Source organism: Nyctibius grandis, chromosome 1, assembly GCF_013368605.1.
Source record: "Nyctibius grandis isolate bNycGra1 chromosome 1, bNycGra1.pri, whole genome shotgun sequence".
Lineage (NCBI taxonomy): Eukaryota > Metazoa > Chordata > Aves > Nyctibiiformes > Nyctibiidae > Nyctibius > Nyctibius grandis.
In genome coordinates this window covers 108,032,967-108,058,091 of record NC_090658.1, presented here as the reverse complement: position 1 = coordinate 108,058,091, position 25,125 = coordinate 108,032,967, and the positions used below count along the sequence as shown (strand labels likewise).

Genomic DNA, 25,125 nt, shown 5'->3' with positions numbered 1-25,125 from the left:
TTCATTCAGGCCTCAGCTGTGTGGAGCTGTGCAATGTAGATGCCTGTGGGTAGGCTTGGAAGGTAGGATTCACATGCAAAGGAAGCAGATGCACAGTCTGAATTACAGATGTGTCAGTAACAGAGAACAGAGGAATAACTTCTTTGAGCTAGAAAATGAAGATAAAACTACTGAATTAAAAGTATCTGGACAGGGGGACAGAGAAAAGAAAGAATGACTTTACCTTCATGTTATTATAAACAAAATATTATTTTATCTTCCTGCATGTTAATTCAAACAGAACAAATGTTTCTGTACTCTCACTTCACCTAAGAAAACATAGAAAATGCTATTTTGTACTATAAAAATCTAAACTACTCCTAATATAGATCTCATGTGTCTTCAATATTCTTTTAGGAAACATGTTTTCTAGGAGTGAAGAGGCATAAGAAATAGAAAAGATACAAGGCTGCTATGCCCTTAGGTGGTGCATCTATACCACTACTCAGGAATATTGTATATTATTCTGAAATCCTTTTACAACTCCAAAGATGTCTTCTTTTTGTGTTAGATCAGAAAAAAAAATACTCTCCCAATATCAAATAGCTGTTTTAAATTACCATCAAACTAGAGGAAACCCAGTGATGTTCTCACATGTGAAGTGAGAGCATTTAATCTCTTTCAGGGTTAAAAATCACACCCAGATATAAAGCGATATTTTTTTCTATATGATTTAATTGCTGTGGAATGTAATCCAACAAATTTATATGATATTTTTAAAAAGTCTTAGATATAGAACTTATTTATGTTTTCCTTTATTTTAAGACCTCTGATTGCTAACTGAAACTAGTATTACAAAGTGTACCAGTTTATTACTTGAACTCATTTGTCTTTAATCACATTTTCATCAGAAGACATATATTCAAATCTTGCTCACAGTTTAACAATACTGTTTTTAACAAGAAGCGATGTATCACTGGAAGTGAGAGGTATAGAATATTTTTTTCTGAAATTTTCATAAAACTGTGCAAAATAGCCTCATTCCTCAAAAAATTAAAAATCAAGCTAATAAACTGATGTAGTTTCATAAACATGTATCAATAACGTGTCATATAGTAAAAACATCTGAAATACTTAGAATTCCTTTTTGCGACTTCTACCCAGTCTCATGTTCTTATTTATCCTATCAATATAGATGTCACTTTATACTAAAATGATAGGAAGTGCCATTTTGTGTTTGTTGTGCCTTTAAGATGTATCATATACAGATTGCTGCTAAACTAATTGAATGTTAACTTTTCACAATTGAAATCTCGTGGCTGTATAATATATAGGTCTACATTCTATCACAACACTGCTATTCCTTTGTAATGAATATTTTAAAATTATTAAACCATTAATGAGGATTTCTTAAGATATTGTTTCTTTAGCTGACAACTTTCATTCAAAGCTTAATTAGTGAGAAAAGAGGGACAATAAGTCACTGCAGATGCATCACCACAAAACTGATATGGAAGAAATCCATATGCTATGGAACGCGTCCAGAGGAGGGCCACGAAGATGATTGGAGGGCTGGAGCTCCTCTCCTGTGAAGATAAGCTGAGAGAGTTGGGGCTCTTCAGCCTGGAGGAGAGAAGGCTCCAGGGAGACCTTCTAGCAGCCTTCCAGTATCTGAAGGGGGCTTACAGGAAAGTGGAAGAGGGGCTTTTTACAAGGGCAAGTAGTGACAGGACGAGGGGTAATGGTTTTAAACTGAAAGACGATAGATTTAGATTAGATATTAGGAAGAAATTCTTTACTGTGAGGGTAGTGAGACAGTGGAACAGGTTGTCCAGAGAAGCTGTGGATGCCCCCTCCTTGGCAGTGTTTAAGGCCAGGCTGTATGGGGCTTTGAGCAACCTTGTCTAGAGAAAAGCTGTCCCTGCCTGTGGCAGGGGGTTGGAACTAGATGATCTTTAAGGTCCCTTCCAACCCAAACCATTCTATGATTCTATGATTAAATCAAAATCGGGCTAAGGCATCTGACTCAAAAAGCTTAACCTAGGACAAGGAAGAAAGGAAAAAAGGAAAAGTGTATGATCTATACAAAAAAATGAAAAAGTTTTGAACTTTGAAATTAGGCGCCTAGGTTTTTAAAGGATTCTAAAAACACTGTGTTAAAGATTCTGCTTACCAGTGTCTGAACGTAAATTTCACAGGCTTTGGAAGGGTCCTACTGAAGTGTTAATGCTGAAGTGCTGTAATGCTAGCTAGCAAAGACACTCTGGGTAGCTTCTTCTGTTGCTTTGATTCAGGAAAATAAAGTAATTTCTCCAGATGTTCCAAAACCAGAGAAATGCCACACAGCATTTATTTGATTAGGAAAAGGTAAAGCAGCTTATTAAACATGAAGGAAAACCTTTAATTTAATGATATAAAAAAAATAGAAAGCTTTATTACAGGCCAGGACAAGGAAACAGAATTACTTGTGATATTGATTTAATTTCTTATCAAGTGAGCAGGCTAGAAGATTATTTCTCAAAGGTGAATGACATAATGTTTACCCTTCTCATTTATCCTCTCAGTTTAACTTTAATTTACACAGTTTATTGTTCTCATTTCTGATTTACCACTACAAAAAGGATCCCAAAAATATGTGCCGCAAAAGACCAACTTTTTAAGTTAAATTCTCCATGTTTATCTTGTCAAAATATCAGTAGGATTACCCCAAATGCCAACAGTTTAATAATAACAAATAGTAATAAAAAGAATGAAATATAGCTACAGTCTCTAATGCTAACACTACAACATCATCCAATAAATTAATAAAAAATACAGTGTGTGAAAACAATTTTCAAAGAGAACAGAGATCATAACTTGTCTAGAAATATAAGATGGGTTTCTAAGAACATATGCAAAACAATGTGGTTTTCCACTGATAAACATTTCAAATTGCATCTCAGAAATTAATGGCTTTTAAAACACATTTTAATTAGTAAACTAAAAGGATCTAGGGAGAATATGGATTTGGTATCTTAAATGTCTTTATTCTAGGAGCGCAAAGAGTGTAGGTCAAACTTAATGGGAAGAGAGAAAAAACATATATTCTCTTATCTTTTTATGTCCTTTAAAGTATTTTCTTTCTCTATTCTTATGCAGGATAATAAAGCACATTGTATCTGACTGGCAGAAGATATCATGTAAGTTTTAAAAACCTGTAGCATCAGGTGGCAAGATTTAGAAGGTCTAAACATACTAATATTATCATTTAGTAGAGTAAGTCATATTCATATCTGGTTTATGAATACTGCACAGAAGTTATTTTATCAAGTAATTATTCCATATCTTCCATATGCTCTTTAGATCATTTTTTTTCTCTCCCCCTACCCATCCCCCGCCTTTTTTTGAAAGTGGCTTCATTATTTCTGGACAAGATAGTCCCAACGCTTACTTGATATTCTGCTTGTAACTCTAACTGGTGTTTTCACCCTAGCATTGTATTGTATATGGAACATATGTTACTAATATTCTATCACCATCCTTTACACTTTTATATCACTCTTCAAAGGATACTGTAAAATTTTACCATATGTTTAACATTAGGAAAAATATTTCATATTTGCTTATTGTGCATTTTTATCATGAATAACCTTGTATTTTCTTTCAAAACACTGATGATTCCATAACTCAATCTCCTTTGAATAAAAGTATCTTCTTTCAATAATCCTTCCTCATCTTTGATAGTTTTTAGAACTCAAAAGTAATTACTCATTAATTCATGTAATACATGGGAAAATATTTTGTAAAGTGCTATAATTTTTAATTAAAAAGACACATGGAGCTACAGAACACATTCAGTGTAAGGTTTTATGTACCTAAAATAGGACTTGTAAAACATTTAAATGCAAAATTGAAATCTCCAATGCTCCCATTCATTTACCATTTAGTTCAGCAGACACTTAAAGAAAGCACCCTAGGGAAAAAAAGCACATAACTAACTGGAGTACTTAAGTCCATGTTTTAGGCTGAGTGAATTCTCTAAAATAAGTACAGAAGTTAGTTATAATAGTCCATGAAAGAGATAGGTGGTCTTAATAGAATCTTCCAGAGCAAGATTAGACACATAACTTAAAAGCAATGTTACAGACTCTTTTAGTTAAAACATATGGGAGATGATGGTTCATATCTTTAATCTAAACATGCCACTGCTAAAAGAGTTGGAAAAAAACCCTTAAAAATTTTTTAAAAAAAAGGCATTATGAGTTATAACCAACCACTTTGACAAAGATGTGATGCATTATCACATAGTATGTCTCTAAGAAAAACATTAGCCCTACTTTCACAAAGAACTGCATTTTCTCACGCCTCTCCAGTCTTTTTTCTTTGGGAGGTATGGTTTTATAAGAGATGCCTATATTGCCTATTGCAGTGTGGACCAATGGAGTTGCATAAGGCTCAGAAGGTGTTTCACAACACAATTCCAACTATAGTCTGCTAAAATAATACAATTATTTAGTAATTATATTAAATGGTTATGTTGCTATTTCTTTTTTTTTTTACATAGTCTTCTCCCTAAAAGAGAAATTAAGTCCAAAATTATTTCCATGCATTCTTCTTATTTAAATTGAAATATATATTTCCACAAAATGTGTAAACTATCTTTCAGCTGTTCTGATGCACAGATTAAAAAACAAGAAAAATGGAAGACATGGGAACAGCAGCCACATCTCAATAGCGATTTAACAGTAAATGCACCCATTGATTGTACAGAAGTTACACATTCTCTCATATGCTAGAAATTCTCTAATGCCATTCAATACTGGAAATATCATTTTATTACTTTTACTTCTATAGTGTCATAAATGCAAAACAGTGTAAGTGCCTGGCACTAAAAATCTGTTCTTTAATTTGAAAACAAAACAAAACTCAATACTCTAATTTGTTCAAATATGTACTACTTCCTAACTGAACTGCTGAAGTCAGGGGGCATGGCCTTTCTTACTGCAATGCCACAGGTTCTGTCCACACATGGTCTTTTCTCTTTGGCTAGTAGGGCACATTTGTGTCTTACTCCTGGAGCCTGCCAGACTTCTATGATATCTATGCAATAACGTGATAAAATACAGTTTAAATTGAAATGAAAAAAAGAGTCAGTAATTCTTAATTTAAGAACTCCAATAATAATAAAAATAATACAAATCATATTTAAAAAATACAAGGAATTGGGGCTTTGTAATTGTTTTTATGTTTTAACAAGTTTCAAATGGGCAAAGACTTGTATCAGTGAAAACCTTCATCCAGATAACTCATTTTGAACTTTACTTCTCCCTTGTAATCCCTTTGCATTCCAAGAAATATGCAATACTTTCAACCTCCTCTATATATTTACTTTTCTAGATTTCTGATCAATTTATGGTAATTTGCATTAACTATTATGGAACTAGAACTTAAATTTTCTGGATTCTTGTAACATTGGATTTAAACGACAGCATAACGAAATAATAAAAGCGCCTCTTCCCAGGTACATGTACAAAACACGTGTTCATGTAAAAGAGCAATAGAGTTAAGCTGTCAGAAGAATACCTGCTTCAGAAATAATAAGAAAATAATTTGAAATTATTACTCACAGTACTAAAATCCTCAGTTGGAAAGCAAGGAATTGCAGTGATGAAGCACACCTTTAGTCCATCTAATGTAGTTTTTGCTTCTGAAAATATTCTACCCTCCATGTCTAGTAAGAATGCACTGAAGAATCCAAAGTAGACAACACTATGTTAACCTGTTCCACTGAAAAATTTCTTTCTCGCCTCTAGCAGTCTATCCTGAAGCAGAATGACTGACCCTTCTTCCACAGTTTTTTTTCTGGCTTACACCTGTAGCTCAGTTAGATCTTTCCTGAATTCCTCGCAGACTTTTCTGGTTTGACTAACCTAAAAACGTCCATAAAACGTCCTTTGACGTCCATAAATCCATGGGCCCTGATGGGATGCACCCATGGGTGCTGAGGGAGCTGGCCGAAGTCGTTGCTAGGCCACTCTCCATCATCTTTGCTAAGTCGTGGGCAACGGGAGAGGTGCCTGAGGACTGGAGGAAAGCGAATGTCACTCCAGTCTTCAAAAAGGGCAAGAAGGAGGACCCGGGTAACTATAGACCGGTCAGCCTCACCTCCATCCCAGGAAAGGTAATGGAACAACTTGTTCTTGGTGCTGTCTCTAGGCACATCAAGGACAGGGGGATCATTAGGGGCACTCAGCATGGCTTCACCAACGGGAAGTCTTGCTCAACCAACTTGATAGCCTTTTATGAGGACGTAACCCGGTGGATAGATGATGGTAAAGCTGTGGATGTGGTCTATCTCGATTTCAGTAAAGCGTTTGACACGGTCTCCCACAGCATCCTCGCAGCTAAACTGAGGAAGTGTGGTCTGGATGATCGGGTAGTGAGGTGGATTGTGAACTGGCTGAAGGAAAGAAGCCAGAGAGTGGTGGTCAATGGGACTGAGTCCAGTTGGAGGCCTGTGTCTAGCGGAGTCCCTCAAGGGTCGGTACTGGGACCAGTGCTATTCAATATATTCATTAATGACTTGGATGAGGGAATAGAGTGCACTGTCAGCAAGTTCGCTGATGACACAAAACTGGGAGGAGTGGCTGACACACCGGAAGGCTGCGCAGCCATTCAGAGGGACCTGGACAGGCTGGAGAGTTGGGCGGGGAGAAATTTAATGAAATATAATGAGGGCAAGTGTAAAGTCCTGCACCTGGGCAAGAACAACCCCATGTACCAGTACAAGTTGGGGGCAGACCTGTTGGAGACCAGCGTAGGGGAAAGGGACCTGGGGGTCCTAGTGGACAGCAGGATGACCATGAGCCAGCAGTGTGCCCTTGTGGCCAAGAAGGCCAATGGCATCCTGGGGTGTATTAGAAGGGGTGTGGTTAGCAGGTCGAGAGAGGTTCTCCTCCCCCTCTACTCTGCCCTGGTGAGGCCGCATCTGGAGTATTGTGTCCAGTTCTGGGCCCCTCAGTTCAAGAAGGACAGAGAACTGCTAGAGAGAGTCCAGCGCAGAGCCATGAAGATGATTAAGGGAGTGGAACATCTCCCTTATGAGGAGAGGCTGAGGGAGCTGGGTCTCTTTAGCTTAGAGAAGAGGAGACTGAGGGGTGACCTCATTAATGTTTATAAATAAGTAAAGGGCAAGTGTCATGAGGATGGAGCCAGGCTCTTCTCAGTGGCATCCCTTGACAGGACAAGGGGCAATGGGTGCAAGTTGGAACACAGGAGGTTCCACATAAATATGAGGAAAAACTTCTTTACGGTGAGGGTGACCGAACACTGGAACAGGCTGCCCAGAGAGGTTGTGGAGTCTCCTTGTCTGGAGACATTGCAAACCCGCCTGGACGCGTTCCTGTGTGATATGGTCTAGGCAATCTTGCTCCGGCAGGGGGATAGGACTAGATGATCTTTCGAGGTCCCTTCCAATCCCTAACATTCTGTGATTCTGTGATTCTGTGATTCTGTGAAAAGCTATTGGGTGTTCTGTGTAGAGAAGCATCTTCCCCATCCTTCAAGATTATCGTCAAATACACTGAACATACATTCTGCAGTGAAAAATCTGTAGCACCATTAACCTCTTGTTATGATGGAAATAATTTATTTCAATTTATTTTATAACTTCTCAGCTGGTTGATTATCTATGACACCACTTCAGTTCTATACAATGACTATCTAGTTTTGTCATAACATCCTATACAAGACTTTGTCAGAGCCTCTAAAGGTCTAAAGGAGTGTCATAAATTTTGTTTCTGCACTTGTATTTTTTCAATGAAAGTCCAAGTAAAAGCTTTACAATGGAAAATTCTATATGTTACATTGTACACTCCCCCCCTCGTCCCCAAATCAGAAAAAAAGAAGGAAAAAAAAAAAATCACATGGACCTTAAGATAATTTCTGGCAGTATCATGAGTTCTCATAACCCATACAACTGATAGATACTAGTAGGAACAATAAATCACTGCTGAAGAACACGATTCATAAAATATTTATGATTTATAAAAGCACATACTTTAGCTGCTTACAATACAGATTAGGATAAAGGTGCAGCTCTTCAGCAAAAGCTGCATTATGTACACACACACAAACAAGTATAAAAAACTCAGAAAGTATTGTGAGTTCTAAAGCAAAGGTACTAGCAGAGAGTTACCTTCACATCTGGGGAAATGATAGTTCCAATTCCTGTTGATTCCATGTTGGCATGTGAGAACAGGCTGACCCCTCAAAACATATCCAGGATAGCATTCAAATGATACTGACTGACCCACACTGTAATCTGAGTTGACTATATAGCCATTCAAAAAAGGAGGAGGATCAGGGCAGTTCTGTAACTCGTAAGCTGGAAGAGAACAGAAGTACTTTTTATTGCTTAGTCAGCTCTCAACACAGGAAGTAAACATTAATATAAATTCTGTAATGCATTCCATAACAGGTAAACACTGGAATTCCAAATTCCAGTAACAGAGCGATTAACATATAATAAGAAATAAATCATCCATTGCGACCGTCCACTTCTTGATAAAGGAACGAAAAAACTAGCTCTAGAGACAAAGTATAGGAAAGATCAAAATCTGGAATAGAATGAATTGCCATCTACATCCGAAATTTAGAGAATAAAGTCAAAGGAACATTGGGTGAAATGCATGAAGATGGAATATTGTGTTTTAGTAGTTCATGTTGAAGCTTCAGATTAGGATATTATATAAATTATGTGTTTATTTTTAAATAATTTTCTAGGCTCAGACCTAGTGACTAAGAACTGAGAATAGTTTTATAACAGGATAACATTTTTTTAACCAAGATACACGGAATTAATTTATTTAATAAATAAGATGGATATACTTAGTAAGTATGTTGCTAAGTGACATAATTTCATGAGTAAGTCATTTTCATAAACTTTATTTATACTCAGTTTTAATTTGTTAAGTCTGAAATAAAAACAATCTTGCTCTGAATGCAGCAACATTGAATCCAAAAGCTGCACACAGTAATACTAATAATTTAATTAACCATATTTAGTAAGTGGTCACTTTTCTGCTAAGATTCTCAAGATTAGAAATTATCACAGAATTTTTCAAATATCTTTTTCCTATCCCGATATACAAGAAATAATGCAATTCATTCCAAGTAAGAAATAGTAAAATTATTTAGGAAAATAAATTTGTCCACAATGCCTGAAATTAAACTATATTTCTTAAAAATGCATATCTATTGAATGACCATGTTCACAGTGCAATTTCCAAAATTTGAAAATACTTTTTTTTTTTAATTCACAAGTATACTTGTACAACTAATGGTGGCATAAGAACTTGAGATGTTTTTTCTGATAACATTCATATACTGTTCTATGTCATCTACTAGGAATGGATGTAACTAACTGCAGCACAACAAAAAAAGAGTTTTGCAGCACTGTGAGCACTATGTAGCAAAACAAACAATTTCAAATTGAGGATAAGTATATATATTACTGTGGTGGTTTATATCTATTTGAATGGCAATATTCCAGTTTGTTCATTACCTGCATCAATTAAATAGTACACTGACTTCAAGAATAAATCAGCACACAGCTAATCACAGCAAGTGTCTAAATGTGTTTTCACATTTAAATAGTATAGTTAGTATTCTAGTAAGGTATAACAAAGTTGGTCATTCCTTAAAATTTTATGAAATACAAGATTTTCACAATCCATTGGATTTTTTAATACATATTAAACTATTAAAAAAAAAATAACCTGACAAAAAAAATTAAAATAATTACTGAAATACTATAAAGTCACAGAGCATCAGAAAGATATAGAAAAGTGACAGAAGTTCCTTCTAGATATATCTCCATACAAACTATTACATTCATGATTCATCGTATTTAATGTTGGGGTTTATATTTTCAAAGACCTCAAAATATTATTCAATTAAACATATTTAATTTATACAAAATAGTGTGATGAAAACTCAGAGGAAGCTTTCAATAATAGCATTTATTAAGATATAAAGGTAATTTTTAAAACTACATGTTTCCATATTGAAGATATATTTCCTTAGAATATTTAATCATAAATAGTTCCACAGGAAGCAGGAAAGACAGTTTTATAAAAATGTTATGTAGAATCATTCACAAACAACTTCACACAGATAAGATAGCAAGTAACTTTCATTTAAGAAATAATTATTGAGAAGATGAATGCCCTGTTTTCTCTGAGCATTCCATTTACAGTTATGCAATACTTCTGTCAGAAGATAAGAAAGTTCAAATAAACAGGTGCCATTAAGTCCAAGCACTAAAAATACAGTGAGAGATAAAGAAAATATTCTTGAACAAAGAATTTTATTATTTTTTCAAAGCTAATCATTACAATATAGATATGTTCATCCTAGAAGTATGTAATTATCATTATCAATTAGATTATTTAAACAAGCCATTTCAGCAAGATTAAGCTAAACATATAACTTAAGTGTGCTTAAGTGCTTACTTAGTGAAGTTTGAATTGCTTCACTGAAGTACAGCTACTGTAGTGAGTTTTTTTAGTTATTGCTGATTATAGTCATGCTATGAAATCAATAGAAGATTTATTTTGAGAAAGCCTTCTTCTTTTCCCTAATTCATTTAGTGAATCCAAAATCCAGTGTTTGTAACATTACAAAGCTGGAAGATACGTGGAGGTACTGTAAACATTCCAAAATCCTCTTATAAATCAGACCCCTCTTTCCCCAAATAACAAAAAGTTAAGAAAAGAAAATTAAAACTTAACAATCAGAATTAATTGCTACTGGAAAAGAAACACAGAAAGCTTTATTTTACCTTAATTATGGTTCATTAAAATTTTGTGCTGAATCTAGTAATGGCTTATTAATTTTTAATGCTATTATTACTACTGCTATCATTATTCGTATAGTACTACTAGAGATAATATCATTATTATCCACGCCTTTATACAAAATGGAGTACTAGAAAAATTATTTAAGGGTACAGGACATATTAAGACTAATAAATTATATAAAAAGCTATTTAGTAAATTATATTGAAAGTACAATAGAAGATTATTCTAGAGGGTCAGCAGATCTCATAGATTTATTTGACAAAGTACAGCACTACATTGCCCAATAGTTACAATGACAGTGTTTTGAACAACAACAATTACTATTGGAACTTTTAAACTTTGATTGTACAACTTTCTGAGGAGATGAATACACTTAAAAAATATCCTTCCTTATTGGTTAATTTGTTGCAATACAATATTCACAGATTACATTTTAAATGTACTTAATATGGTCTCAGATATTTTAAGTTAGTCTTAAAAATTCATTTCAGAAAAAACATCTCACTGATCTACATGAGAAGAAAACACAGGAGCAGCTCAGGTGATAGAGGAAATCCTGAAAGAACACTAGCATCTCTCTGTCCCTCTAATTTGCACAACATACCTTAAAGTCCCTTGGACTGTTAATGGAAAAAATAAAGCCTAGCTTTTAAAATTCTAGTTAGTATTTATTCAGAGATGCATATGATTTTCTCCTATTGTAAGTAAGGTAAACAAAACACACACAGAAACTTCTGGGGTTTGTTCTGATATTTGTTTTAGTAAGAATAGATCATCTGCCTAAAGCAGATTACCATAAATTTGAAGGTCAGTCAGGGGTGAAAGCACTTGCACATAGGCAGAGCACAGGTTTGGGTATTTTTTTAAGAAAAAGGTGTAAAATATGACTATACTCTCTGCATGTGACTTCCGGTATAAATTGTATAGATGACTCATAAATTACCGGAGTAACTGTAAGTCAGGTGAACCATCTGACTATGATATCATGACTTATAGGCCACTCAGAGAATATGTTTTATAGTTTTAATATAAATATGAATTATATTCTTCTCTGTTCTTTTGATATATGCAAAAACTATACCTGATTTAACAGAGCAATTCATTATTCAGTGATCACTATCAAACATTACCCACAAATCCCACCTCACAAAAGAAAGCTTTTTTAATGAGTGTCATGCCCAAAGACTTGTTTGGTATTGAGCTTTAAAAAATGGTATAGTATTTCACAGCAGAAAAAAACTCTAGTGGGAGCCTGAAATGAAGCCCAATGTAAAGGAAATCTGAGAAAAAGATTTAATTCCAATGCTGGCAGCAGTCAAATACTTGATTTTTGAAATGATCTTATATTGACATTTGGCATTTCTTTGTGCAATATATTTTCCACTGGTAAGAAAAGAGTGTAAATCACAAAAGAAATATAACTGATTGTCTGCTATCTTGTTATTATGATTCACATGTATTTTCCTTCTTACATTAACACTAGGGTGACTTATTGCCTTTGCAAGTGTCACATACATCTATAACACTAACATGGAAATAATTACTTTATAGAAAAATTGTATGAGCAGAGAGTTGAGCATGCAAACACTCGAATGTTAGGAAAGCTTACAATTAAGGATACTTAAAACTTTGATTTAGTCTTGTTGAACATTCCTCCAGTATCATGCTGTGTATAACTACAGACTCAAGAACAAAATCCACTTCTCAAACTAGACTAGACTAGGCTAGTATAGGTTGGATTGGGTTGGGTTGGAAGGTACCTTTAAAGATCATCTAGTTCCAACCCACCTCCCACGAGCAAGGACATATTTCACTAGATCAGGTTGCTAAAAGCCTGTTCAACCTGACTTTGAACACTTCTAGGGATTGGGCATCCACAACTTCGCTGGGCAGCCTGTTCCAGTGTCTCACCACCCTCACCTTGGTAAAAAGTCTCTCTCCATCTTTCTTACAAGCCCCTTTTAAGTATTGAAAGGCCACAATAAGGTCTCCCTGGAACCTTCTCTTCTCCAGGCTGAATAACCCTAACTCTCTCAGCCTTTCTTCAGAGAAGAGGTGTTCCATCCCTCTGATTATTTTTGTAGCCCTGCTCTGGACCCGCTCTAACAGGTCCATGTCTTTCTTGTGCTGGGAGTGCCAGAGCTGGATGCAGGCAGGATATCACGAGAGCAAAGTAGAGGGGGAGATTCACCTCCCTCAATCTGCTGGTCACGCTTCTTTTTTTGGAAGCTCAGGATACGATTTCCTGCAGCCCAGGACAGGACTGGCAATCTGGAACCTCAGTTTATTGCCTTAGGCACCAAAGAACATAAATTTTCCAGATGCAATGACTCAGGATTAGAGTCACAAAACATGGCTTAATTTTGTCACATGAGTTAGAAAATCATTTGCTATGAGCCACTCAAAAGATCTTATTTTATTTCCATTAGTATTCCCTTGTAGGATATCATCTGAAAACATTTTAGAAATATAGTAGTTCTTCAACAATCCCTTTTTCCTTCCAGGATTCTTATGACTCAGAAGTTTCATCATAATAGTCTTTTTGCTAGATAAACGTCATCAGGTTTAACATGTTCAAATCATGTTGTGTATGTGCCTGAGTGTGCTTGTGGAAGAAAGGGGGTGTAATTAGAACTTACTTCTGTGTTTCTGGAACATGTTGCTCTCCAAATACAACAGGGTAAGATTCTTGCCTCATGTTTAGCTTTATGCTACACTGAAATTCAGAACAGACTGAAAATGCTCTTAGAGTTCCAGTAATAGGAACCAGGATTCCCACAGTAAAAAATAGCACAAATAAAACATTTTATCTGTTTCCTTTAAAGAAGCTCTAGTCCTAAAGGGAAAGCTATGTGGAAAAAAAGATGTTCCAGAAATATTAAAAGGCTGCAGTAACAGTCATAATATAGCTAGGGATTAAAAACCACAAATGTGTCTTAACCATTAGACTAACCATATTCTTCTGTGTCCTAAATTCTGTTACGAACCTCCCAGAGGTCATAAAAGCTATTTATTTCTTCTGACCTAGCATATATGTTGAGTCTCTCTATCTATATGCAGAGTATCCCGAGCCTGTAATTAGCTAACTTGCCTTGCCAATCAAACCTCTGTTACTATTCTTTTTCCCCTCAGGCCTAGTGCACATAGGCTCTTTACATCTCAGATACTGAGATTTGACAGATGTAAGGGTCTCAGAAACTCAAGATCGCCAGCCAAATACAATTTAGAAATGCTCTTCTAAGTATTTCTGGTTGCTTCCTGTCTTTGCTGCTTTTCGTAAGTGGCAAAAACATAGTGGTGATAGCAGAGAGACGCTCTTCCTCAATCCTTCTGTTTTTTGAGTTAAAACAGTACAATTTATATTTCAACAACAGCAAAGGTTTAATTAAATGGTGCTATTTGAAAAATCAGGCACTTTTAAAGTCCTCTCATCTTACAAAAAAATAAAATAATATCTAAAAAAAAATTATCTTAACTGTTTCAGATAGTTCAGCAGGTAATCAGTATGAACTTCCTTCTTGCCACAGGTGACACAAGAGTTTTCAGTAACTCAGTCTTGAACATAATGGAATACCCACCTTTCCTTATGTAGTGCAATTGCAAAGCTGAAGTGATAAAAACCATGAAAACATCAGAGCATAAAACAAGGAGCTGACTGGCAATGGTACTCAGAGCTGTAACTTCCCTAGGGTTCTGCTAAGGAGAAAAAGCTTTTTACCGCATTCAGAAATACACAGCACCTAAGTGATTTAGGTTATATATTCAAATCCTGCGCTGTGAGAATTCACAGGCTAGTAGTGCTTAAGAAGCAGCACTAGCTCCTTGCAAGCATGGGAAGCAAGTATTTTACTGATCTCACGGTGCATACACTTTTTTTCCTCCCCAAAATAATGTGCTCAGAGTACAATCCCAGGCTATATTAAGCTTCAGTCTCATAAGTATTTTTCTGTCTTCAAACAGTTAGTAGAAAAATAGAGAAATAGCGTTATTAATTCTGTCATTCATTATACAATATTCAGATTCTTTACTTTCCCCTGAGATGAGGGGTTATCAAAAAGACTTATCCTTCAAAAAATGCTAAGATCTGTAGAAAACTTCATTTTTTATGACATGGAAATTTACTTGAATAAGCATACTCACTAACAATCTCCCTTTATTTTTAGATTGGTATCTTTATAAAAAGGCAACTACCTTGCAAAAAAATCGACTGCTATCTTAATGCCACTACTTGTTGTATTCTAGTTAGTAGAAATGGCACCTTTTTTCACTCATGAAAAAGCAGTCCCTGAACTGAACTAAAATTAGTACCCTTCAGTAAAAGGACATATTTAATCTTAAACCCATTTTAATGTAAACTTAAGTTAAATTGTCAGCAGCTTTGTCAGCAGCTGAACAAAGCCTGGGGTTTTTTATATGTATGTTACTATATATCTACATAATATCTATACAGCTTCTGTTTACCTACATCTGGGCACTACATTCTTATAAGCAGACACCACAATGATTAAGCCTTTTCTGGACTACTTTACCTTATTTGCAGCATCTCCAAGTCCTTGCAACACAATAAATTTTCGGTCAGAGTAAAATGCCATAGTCTTTATGCCATTTATGCACCTAACAGCGCAAGATCTCAGAGATCTGAGATATGTTTGGACTTGCCTTGGACTGAGCTTAGCTCATTTTAACAATTGCTAGCAGCCAAGTGATTATTACTTAATGTTTTAGGTTATGTCCTGCAAATACCATGTGTGCTAAAGGCCTGGCAAGACCTGGCAGTCACTACTTAACAAACGGTAGTCCTTTATAGGAATTGAAGTTGGGGAAAGCAGGTTTCAAAGTTTGGCTGGGAACCAGTAAGAAAAAAAAGCAGATTGTGGTAAGAAAAACATGCAAAAAATAATCCAAGTGGAACCCAAGACTGAAGAGTAAGAAATCCCTATCATGAACATCATATGTTTCCCAGCAGAACTTGGGATGCTGATGACTGCCTCTCCAGTTCTACATGAAAAAGACAGAAGCTGTCAATGTTAGGCTCCGTAATAGCACTGGGAGGATATACATAATACAAAAGCAATGGGGTAGATAGGAGGAAGATTTTGCATAACAATTTCAACTGCATTGCTTATGATTTTGTTCTGTATTAATTGACTTGAACAACTTAACTGTGTAAGCATTAATTGGACTAAAAATAAATTCTTAGCTTTCTATATATGATATGCTTCCTTTTTCCCATGAGAAGTTTTTGAATGTGGCACCCATGTCAGCCTCTCATATTTTATTTCGTTCCCATGTCTATATCCTATGAATAGCTGTTAGGCAAGACATGGTGCATATTAAAATGAATTGTGACAATGAATATTCCAACTAAGTAGCCAGCAAGCCAAACTGAATTGATATCTATGGAGTAATGCTGCATCTTTCCTCTCAATAAGAGCACTATTTCAGTACTCTTTCATCCATATTACTAATATTGCTTTTCAAACACTTCTAGGAACTGTGAAATTTGACTGAAATTGGCCAATGGTTTCAAAATTGCATAACAGAAGTATATCAAGAAGCATGACAGTTAGACATCACAACAGTGTAAGTCTTGTCATCCAAGCAAATCAGGCTAAGACTTATTTGACATTTGACTTACTGAAAGGAAAACAAAATTTCTAACAGGGAAGAAAGGAGAAGGAAAGAGAAACATTTTGGAGTACTGAAGTATTATTTTTCAATTCCAGTTTCAGCAATTGCAGACAGACTAAGAGGAAGAGAGAGAAATCCAGAAATATAATATCAACAGAAGTAGGAAAGTCCAGAGACAATCTAGAAGACAAGATAACTAAATATCAATGGCAACAGGTGTGGGAGTGCAAAACAAAAGTCAGCTATCAAAAGCAACATATACTTTGCATGAAGAAAAATAAAGCAGCCGTTAAAACTGCTCGATTGTACACCGCTGGCATTTTCTGTCAGAGCATGTCAGAGGAATGGTGAATACACTGAAACACAATACTTCCAGAAGTTCTTCTTAGATCATAAATACCTTGAATTGAGAATACAATTTCCTACATGTTGTAAACGGTGCTGAGCAAGTTACTTGTGTTCAATAATATGAAGCTACAAAAATATGATAATCTTAGAAAGAATTACCAAAGGAGAAATGTTAGCAACAGAAATGGCTAGTGCAATCTGGGATCTCAGAGGCAACAGAAAATTTGTGCTATCTGAAGAAAAATAAACACATTCAACAAATGTCCCAAATCTGTTTGTAGAATGCAGAAAAGGAGATAGATGGAAGAGGGAACATAAGTCAATTAGAAGTTCAGTACAGTGAGCTTAGCTGGTAGATCCTAATCACTTAAAAATCAAACATGACAGTGTTAGCAACTTTCCACATTAGAAAAACAATTAATAAATAAGTACCTTGCAAAATAATTCTACTTTTCCCCAGCATCTTTTTATTTGAGTGGATTGTGTTGTTGTTTTTTAAAGTTTTAAAACCATGTATTTTTTAATGTATAGACTAAAATACTGTGCTTCCTCAAAACAGTGTTCAGTCACCCCAGTCTCTTTATCAGTAAGGAGTATTACATAAAAACGAACTGCAAGAGTTGCCTTTACTGGAGAAATTGTTTTGCTTCTCACTCATGGGGAAAATAAAACTGGATGAATGTATATGCATTTGGTAATTCAAATACACATATAACTACATATTTGAGAAACAAGGCAATAAATAGTAGTTGTATTTTTTATTTGAAATTAGAATAATTCAAATATCAGTTAATTTAACTGTATTTCTTGGTTCGGAATTTTCTATCCACTATTATAACTATTAGACTAATTGCTAAAGTAAGAAAATTCTTATCAAATTATTACTATTCTTGAGAACTTAATAGATTTTCTGGACTCTTTATATAAATATTTGCAAAATGATACAAGTTTCTGGATTTCTATGAACAATACTTCTTTTTGACAGTTTTATTCTGAGAATGCTACTACATAATCATCACTTAAAAGATATTTTATCATAAGGCCCATTCAATGAAAATTTTTAATATTTCATAATACATTGTTCTGGTTTTAGGTGCTTTACTTTTCCTCTCTTTAAATAATAGGATAAATTTTTACACTGTCAATGAGTTAGTCATGATATCACTTTTGTTGTCAGCTGACAAGTTGCAATTCGGAGAAGCAGAAAGAAAGAAACTTATCTAAAAAGCAAGTGATTTTAACAAGAGAGGGTTAGAGTGAACCGAAAAATATCAGTTTCTTTTGTATGGTGACTTCTTCATCATATTCCCATTTACTTCCGATCAGAAAAAATAATCCTACTGTATGCAGTCAGGAAGGGAAGAATAGAAGAAAAGAGGAATTGTAAGATTAATTCATCAACCTTTTCAAAATACTGCACAAACTTCATGCATTAATATCATGGATTTCTGAATTATGAAAGCTACCATCTTAATGACCACCCCAGACTGGACATAGATTATGAGATTCTTTCAGCAGCTTACCATGGACGAATAAAGGAATGGTGCCTGTAACAGGCAAAAAGATAAAAAGTGAAGTTGTGGTTTGACTGAAATAACTGACACAACTGTTAACTTCAATAAGCCCAAGATTTATCTGATTGTTAGACCATGGGTTATGGCAATGAGCTTAACTTCTGAGCATAAGTGTAATCTTAGCTACACTTGAATAACATGTGAATGATTCCCGAGGTTCAGTTTCCTATTGCTGAGCATACTAAATTGCTCTAATGGGAAACAAAAAATATTGACTAAATGAATAATATAAATGAGAAGATAGACAAATTATATAGCAATACATTTTCCTCCAGTTGTAGTTCTGTGAACTGTAACATAGATTACAGAGTCTTTCTGTCTGCAGTAATGAGCAGATATTACTTAAATATATGGAATAAATTAAAGGTAAATAAATTTGCCTGAGACAGGCTAAGTATAGAAAACCATAATACCATAGAATCATAGAATAGTTTGGGTTGGAAGAGACATTTAAAGGTCATCTAGTCCAACCCCTCTGCAATGAGCAGGGGCATCTTCAACAAGGTCAGGTTGTTCAGAGCCCCATCCAACCTGACCTTGAACGTTTCCAGGGATGGGGCATCAACCACCTCTCTGGGCAAGACGTTCCAGTGTTTCACCACTCTCATCTGAAAATATTTCTTCCTTATATCTAGTCTAAATCTACCCTCTTTTAGTTTAAAACCATTACCCCTTGTCCTATCGCAACAGGTCCTACTAAAAAGTCTGTCCCCATCTTTCTTATAAGCCCCCTTTAAGTACTGAAAGGCCACAATAAGGTGTCCCCAGAGCCTTCTCTTCTCCAGGCTGAACAACCCCAACTCTCCCAGCCTTTCTTCACAGAAGAGGTGCTCCAGCCCCCTGATCATTTTTGTGGCCCTCCTCTGGACCCGCTGTAATAGGTCGATGTCTTTCCTGTGCTGAGGACTCCAGAGCTGGATGCAGTACTCCAGGTGGTGTATCACCAGAGTGGAGTAGTGGGGCAGAATCACCTCCCTTGACCTGCTGATCATGCTTCTTTTGATACAGCCCAGGATATGGTTGGCTTTCTGGGCTGCGAGCACACGTTGTCAATATAGATAGACAGAGATGTAGATATCTATCCCCAGTTTTATTAAAACATTGTGACTCTGGATCTGAAGAACGTCTTGATACTTTAAAGGAAAAATTTAATTGATAATTGCAGGTAATTTGCATCACATCTGATGTCACAGTAGTCTTGCATTACCAATTGTGTCACTCGGTTTAGGTACTGGGCTTTAAGTGAAAACTGACGTAAGCGTTGACCAATAATTGGAGGAGTTTGAAGTAGATCTATGTCAACTGCATTATGTTGTGAACAAATCAAAATATATATAACCTTTTGTTTTTCAAATCTATGCCATCTTTTACTTTGATCTGGACTATCACTTCCTTAAACATCAAGTAACATCACTGTCCTTACCAAAACCATAGAATACTATGTACAATAAATATATTTTGATCCAGATACACAAGAAGATATAAAGATACAAAAAGCTAAGTATTATGATGATTAAAAAGCAGACTGAACCTGTCTCCTTGTCCCCCTGCTGAAACTGTCATCGATCATTAAAATATGAATGTATGCTTTCACAGAATCATAGAATGGCTTGGGTTGGGAGGGACCTTGAATATCATCTAGTTGCAACCCCCCTCCCATGGGAACACAAAACCTTGCTGAGCAAGCTGGAACATTGCCTCTAGAAGAATGTATTATACAGTCCTCAAACAACTTCAGATTTAACTATTAATTTAATGACAGAAAATGCTCTTAGTCAGGGGTTAATCACATGTAGTTGAGACTATAAAGATTCAATACTATTAAGGAAGAGTTTGTTATAGTAAGGAAAAACACACTAATTAGAACCAGAACAAAGAGCACTAGAGAACACACAGAAAACATACCACATGGCTTTGTATTTCATTTATTTAGCTTTTCTGCAATTTGCCACTTTTCTTCCCATAAAATTCTAAAAAGAGTCATCTATCCAGTCACAATCACCCTTGACTGCTCAGAATAAAAATCACACTAGGTGGGTGTGATGATGCAAGAGTACTCCCTGCTTCTGAGACTATGTCACAGAACAAAACTCCACAGGCAGTGGAGACATGTGACCTCTTTGTGGGCATGCTTTATGAGGATTAGCCTGATTCAGATGCTCAGAGTCATCTGCTGGAAGATTTTCCTCTCTATCCATTGACTCTATAGATATGATCTAACTATAACTGTATATATGTGTATATGTAAATAAATGCTGCACTGGGGCTGGCTACAATACAGTTAGTTTTCTTCACAGCAGCTCATATGTTGCTGTGTTTTAGATCTGTGACCAAAACAATACTGAGAACACACTAATGTTCTGGCTTTTGCTGAACAGTGCCGGCACAGTATCAGGGCCACCTCTGTTTCTCACTCTGCCCCACCAGTGAATAGATTTAGGAGGGTGCAATAGATTGGGAGGAGACACAACCAGGCAGATGACCTGAACTAACCAAAGAGATATTCCATACCATATAAAATCATGCTCAGCAATAAAAGGAAAAAGAGGGGGTTTAGGGATGTTAGTCATCTTTTGGTTGGGAACTGGCTGGGCATATTGGTCTGACTGCGGGAGACGGTGAGTAATTGCCTTTGCATCACTTATTTTTTCTCTTCTTCCCCTTATCCTTCACTTGCTAGACAATGTTTTTTATCTTGGCCCCCAAGTTTTCTTCCTTTTACTATTCCTTTCCTCTTCCCCCCATCCCACTGTGGGTGGGAGGGAAGTGAGCAAGCAGCTGTGTGGTGCTTAGCTGCCCACCAGGATCAACTCACAACCAAGTTATCTAAATTAAGAGCCTAGAACAAGGTAGCATGTATCTCCCTCACTGCAGTTAGATGAGAATTCAGCCAGCCATTCAATTTTGTTAAACTGTTCAGATCCTGCAATGGAGCTTAAGAGTTTTCAGTAAGACTATTTTAACATTTTAGAAATATGCACAAATTAATGATGTTTTATTGTCACTAATGGGGAAAAAACAAACAAAAAATGAAGATAATGAAAAAAGCCAACAGTAGAAGACCACAAAAAGTTCACATGCTGAAATACTGAATATATGTATTTGCAAATACAGACACAGAATGTATGTTATCTAGTGTCTTTTCATTTCCTGTTAATTTTCATGTCTAGACTGCAAAAGTATAACATAAGAATTATAAAATTTTTCCCCTGAGTATTTAAAATAACTCATACTATATTTTGAAATCCTCATTCATTACATCAAATATAACAAGATTATATAAATTGGAAAACATTGGAAGACAGTGAATATTAGCAGTATTGTCCAGTAACAGTATATCATAACAGGATGGAAAGGGGTATCAGCTCTGTGACCTTTGGCAAATGACATCACCTTGGCTTCAGGTTTTTACATTAGTAAAATAAAGATTCCAATTCAACACAATTTCAGTTGTAAAAAAGTACAATTTATGGATTAAACAATCCACAGTTTTAAAAATGCTATATAGTGTATGCTTAACATATTTTTAAAAATTAAAAGAAAATCAGATTTTTATTTTTCCTTTTTAACTATAAAGTTCATTGTGCTAGTTCCTACTTACCTTGGTATTTCAACTTAAATCCTTGCCTGTTTTCTGAGTGATCACTATAAAAATGGACAAGGGTTTCATGAGTAGTACTTAACAAGGCTGATGGGAGTTCCGTTCCACTAAACTGGCTGATCATAGAGCTGGTGTGGTAAGGCCCGTTCTGAATTTCAAGGAAATCATGATTTGCTTCGGTGGAGAAATTCAGAAACTGAATGTGTGCACCTGCAGCATTGAGAAAGAAAAAAAATTAAATCCAGGGTTTATATAACACATGTTGCTTAATGTTACAGCATGTAAATACAAAAAAAAAAAAAAAAAAAAGATGTCATAATGATTGTTATGGGCACTATATTGATATTTTAGTCACCCTTCAAAATGGGATGCTTAAATTAAGGAAATAGCTGCTAAGTATTGCAAGAGTTAAAGCTTCTAATTTTTTCGTTCCCGATAAATATAACCACATATGAAGGGACCAATGAAACAAAGTCAAAAAACAGGTATTTGTCAGGTACTTAAACCAGCCAACAGAAACACTCAGGGCAGGGGGGGCACATCACAAATCCTGATGTGTCACGGCACGGTCAGGACTCTGCTGTAAGAACACTACTGTAGCTGGGCCAGGCCTCTCATAGAGGCTCAGGATCAGCTCAGCACCCAGGAAGGTTATTAACAGAATGACCTTTCAGAGAAAGAAGTTTACCCACCTAGTTCCAACTACTTACTTTACCTTGTTTTTCCTGACCCAAGTCACCTGTATATGCCTTCTCTTCCCTCCAGCTTGGGTCAGTGTGTCTTTAGAGTTATTCTACACTGTATGCAGCACTGAACTCCAGACTGGTGACAAGTACTTACTCAGGATCTTTACCACAAACCCTCTCCAGAAGTCAGGTGGTTGAACCAGGTCTTTCTCAAAAAATGAAAGGGAGGGAGATGACTCCCAGAATGCTGAACAGTCAGAACTATAAGTGTAACCTCATGGGAAGACCTCTTTTTAACTTCTGGCACTACTTCATGTGGACTAAGGACTTGGAATTCAGGCCTCTCAAATTATGTGTATATATAATATCAAAAGAGGGATGGGAGATGAAGCCCTGGTTCAAAAGCCAAGTAGTACCAAGTAACTTGCTACCACATTGCTTGGGCTTAACCTTGCTCTGGTAGACTATGAAGAACTAGCTGGAATGGAATAAAAAAGAATTACTGAATGAGCCAACAAAGCAATGTGAAATATTCAATGCCTTAACTCTCTGCTTGACATTCTTAAATAGCAGTAGAGTCACATTCTTCATTCCAGGAGAGTACCTTATAGATTAATCACCAGGATAAGTCATTCACTCAGTCTTGCTCTATAGCTCCTTTTTTGCCTCTGTGGTTTGATATCTAATTGCTTGTATAAAATGGATTTTTTTTGCTATAGGAGAAACGAAATAAACTACCAAATAAATTGATTGATATAGAGCACTCATAAGAATATGGGTTAGTTAGCTCTAGTACCTTCTCTGACCTATGCAGAGTGAGTGATATGAAAACAAGTATTTCAGCTGCTGAATAAGAAAGCTTATTCTCATGCTATCAATAGAGAGACACATACAGCACATACAAAAGTCTCAATATCAGCCATCTCTTGTATGGTGTCTGATACGGTTAGTCTGACTTGAGCGAAGTCACTAATTTTACAATGTTCTCGGGATTTAAGATGAGGTAGGACACCAAGCAGCTCGGAAATATCTTGACTTCAGTATCAGCATTTAGTGATTCCCACCAGAAACTGGATGTCAGCAGCATGGAAATTCTAAAGAATTGAGCAGCCACTTAATATTATACTTAAGCTGCTGAAGTGACAAGCAGATAATTCAATTTGACATATGTATATAGACCCAAAATCAGTGTTCAGGTATTTAAATAACAGCAGTCTGCTGTTCTGGAATAGTCTCTGATGAACCACAGAGTACCTTTAAAATTGAATTATTCTTATTCAATTATTGAGAAGGAATTTATACAACTATTTGTAAATATTCAGTATAGAAAAGTTTTGCATTTTAAAAGTAAAAAGTAGATTTACCAGTAACTTTTAAAAATTTAAACTGCCTAAAATAGCCACATTTTAAACACAAACATAAATGTATTTTTTTCTAAAGGTTTTTCAAATGTGTTAATTTTTGTTGTCAATTTGATATGTCAAAGAAAAATTTTCTACACTAAGTCGTTTCTTACGTAAAATTATACAGAATAAAACTGATAGCTACAGAAAATACATCATTATCTGGTCTAACTATAATTATACTACTTCCTGCTCCAAGCTCAACAGGATTTCCTCTCTCACTTGAATAGACTCTAAATAATGAGAATTCCAAGCTGAGCTAATCTTTTTTACAAATGTTAATCAATTAACAGCTACCTGAAATCATTCCGAAATCACAGCAACTCACTTGAAAAGATGTACTTTCCATTGGATTAAAATGTTTGGATTTTGTAGTGTCTTCTTTTGCATGATCAATATCCTTTCATGTGATGAAGAGAGCACTATACTTTGGGACACATTTAGCTTCCACAATTTTACTGTGGACTTTGTTTAAGCACACCTGTGTGCTTGCACTAAGTCAATAATATCATGGGCTTCATTCAGTTACAAAGTTTGAATAAATGGATGGGAATAAAGAAATACTTATTGAGAGATGAAGTCACTGTGAGGTTAATTATTTCAGTGGAATTTGAATCAGTCATTACATGTCAATGAGTATCCTCTTGATCAGTTTTTGTGCACAGTGCTACACTCTAACTCAATCAGTACCACATTAAAATCCTTCAAAAAAAACCAGAATCCTGGAGCATTATTCAATTTTGGAAATATTTTCTATGTTTCAGTGATTTCATGTATTTATTTTGATATAATAGAATAATGTAGACAAACAGCTCTTAGGTAGACAAGTTTGTACTTGTATCTAAAATAGTATCCAAGATTTTGCAGTGTAAGTTCTCTGTAAAATCACAGAACCACAGAATCAATCAGGTTGGAAGAGACCTCTGGGATCATCGAGTCAACTAGACCATGGCACTAAGTGCCATGTCCAGTCTTTTCTGAAACACATCCAGAGATGGTGACTCCACCACCTCCCTGGGCAGCCCATTCCAATGTCTAATAACCCTTTCTGAAAAGAAATGC

General features: G+C 35.6%; 1 protein-coding gene across 1 annotated transcript in view; it reads right to left on the bottom strand.

The window, feature by feature from the left end:
* CSMD1 (CUB and Sushi multiple domains 1) overlaps positions 1–25,125 on the bottom strand; it is a 1,320,281-nt gene that overhangs the window by 126,735 nt on the left and 1,168,421 nt on the right. Inside the window, 2 exon segments of the mRNA XM_068415956.1 lie at positions 8,156–8,344; positions 21,975–22,184. Of these exon segments, the coding sequence (XP_068272057.1) occupies positions 8,156–8,344; positions 21,975–22,184 (399 nt within the window).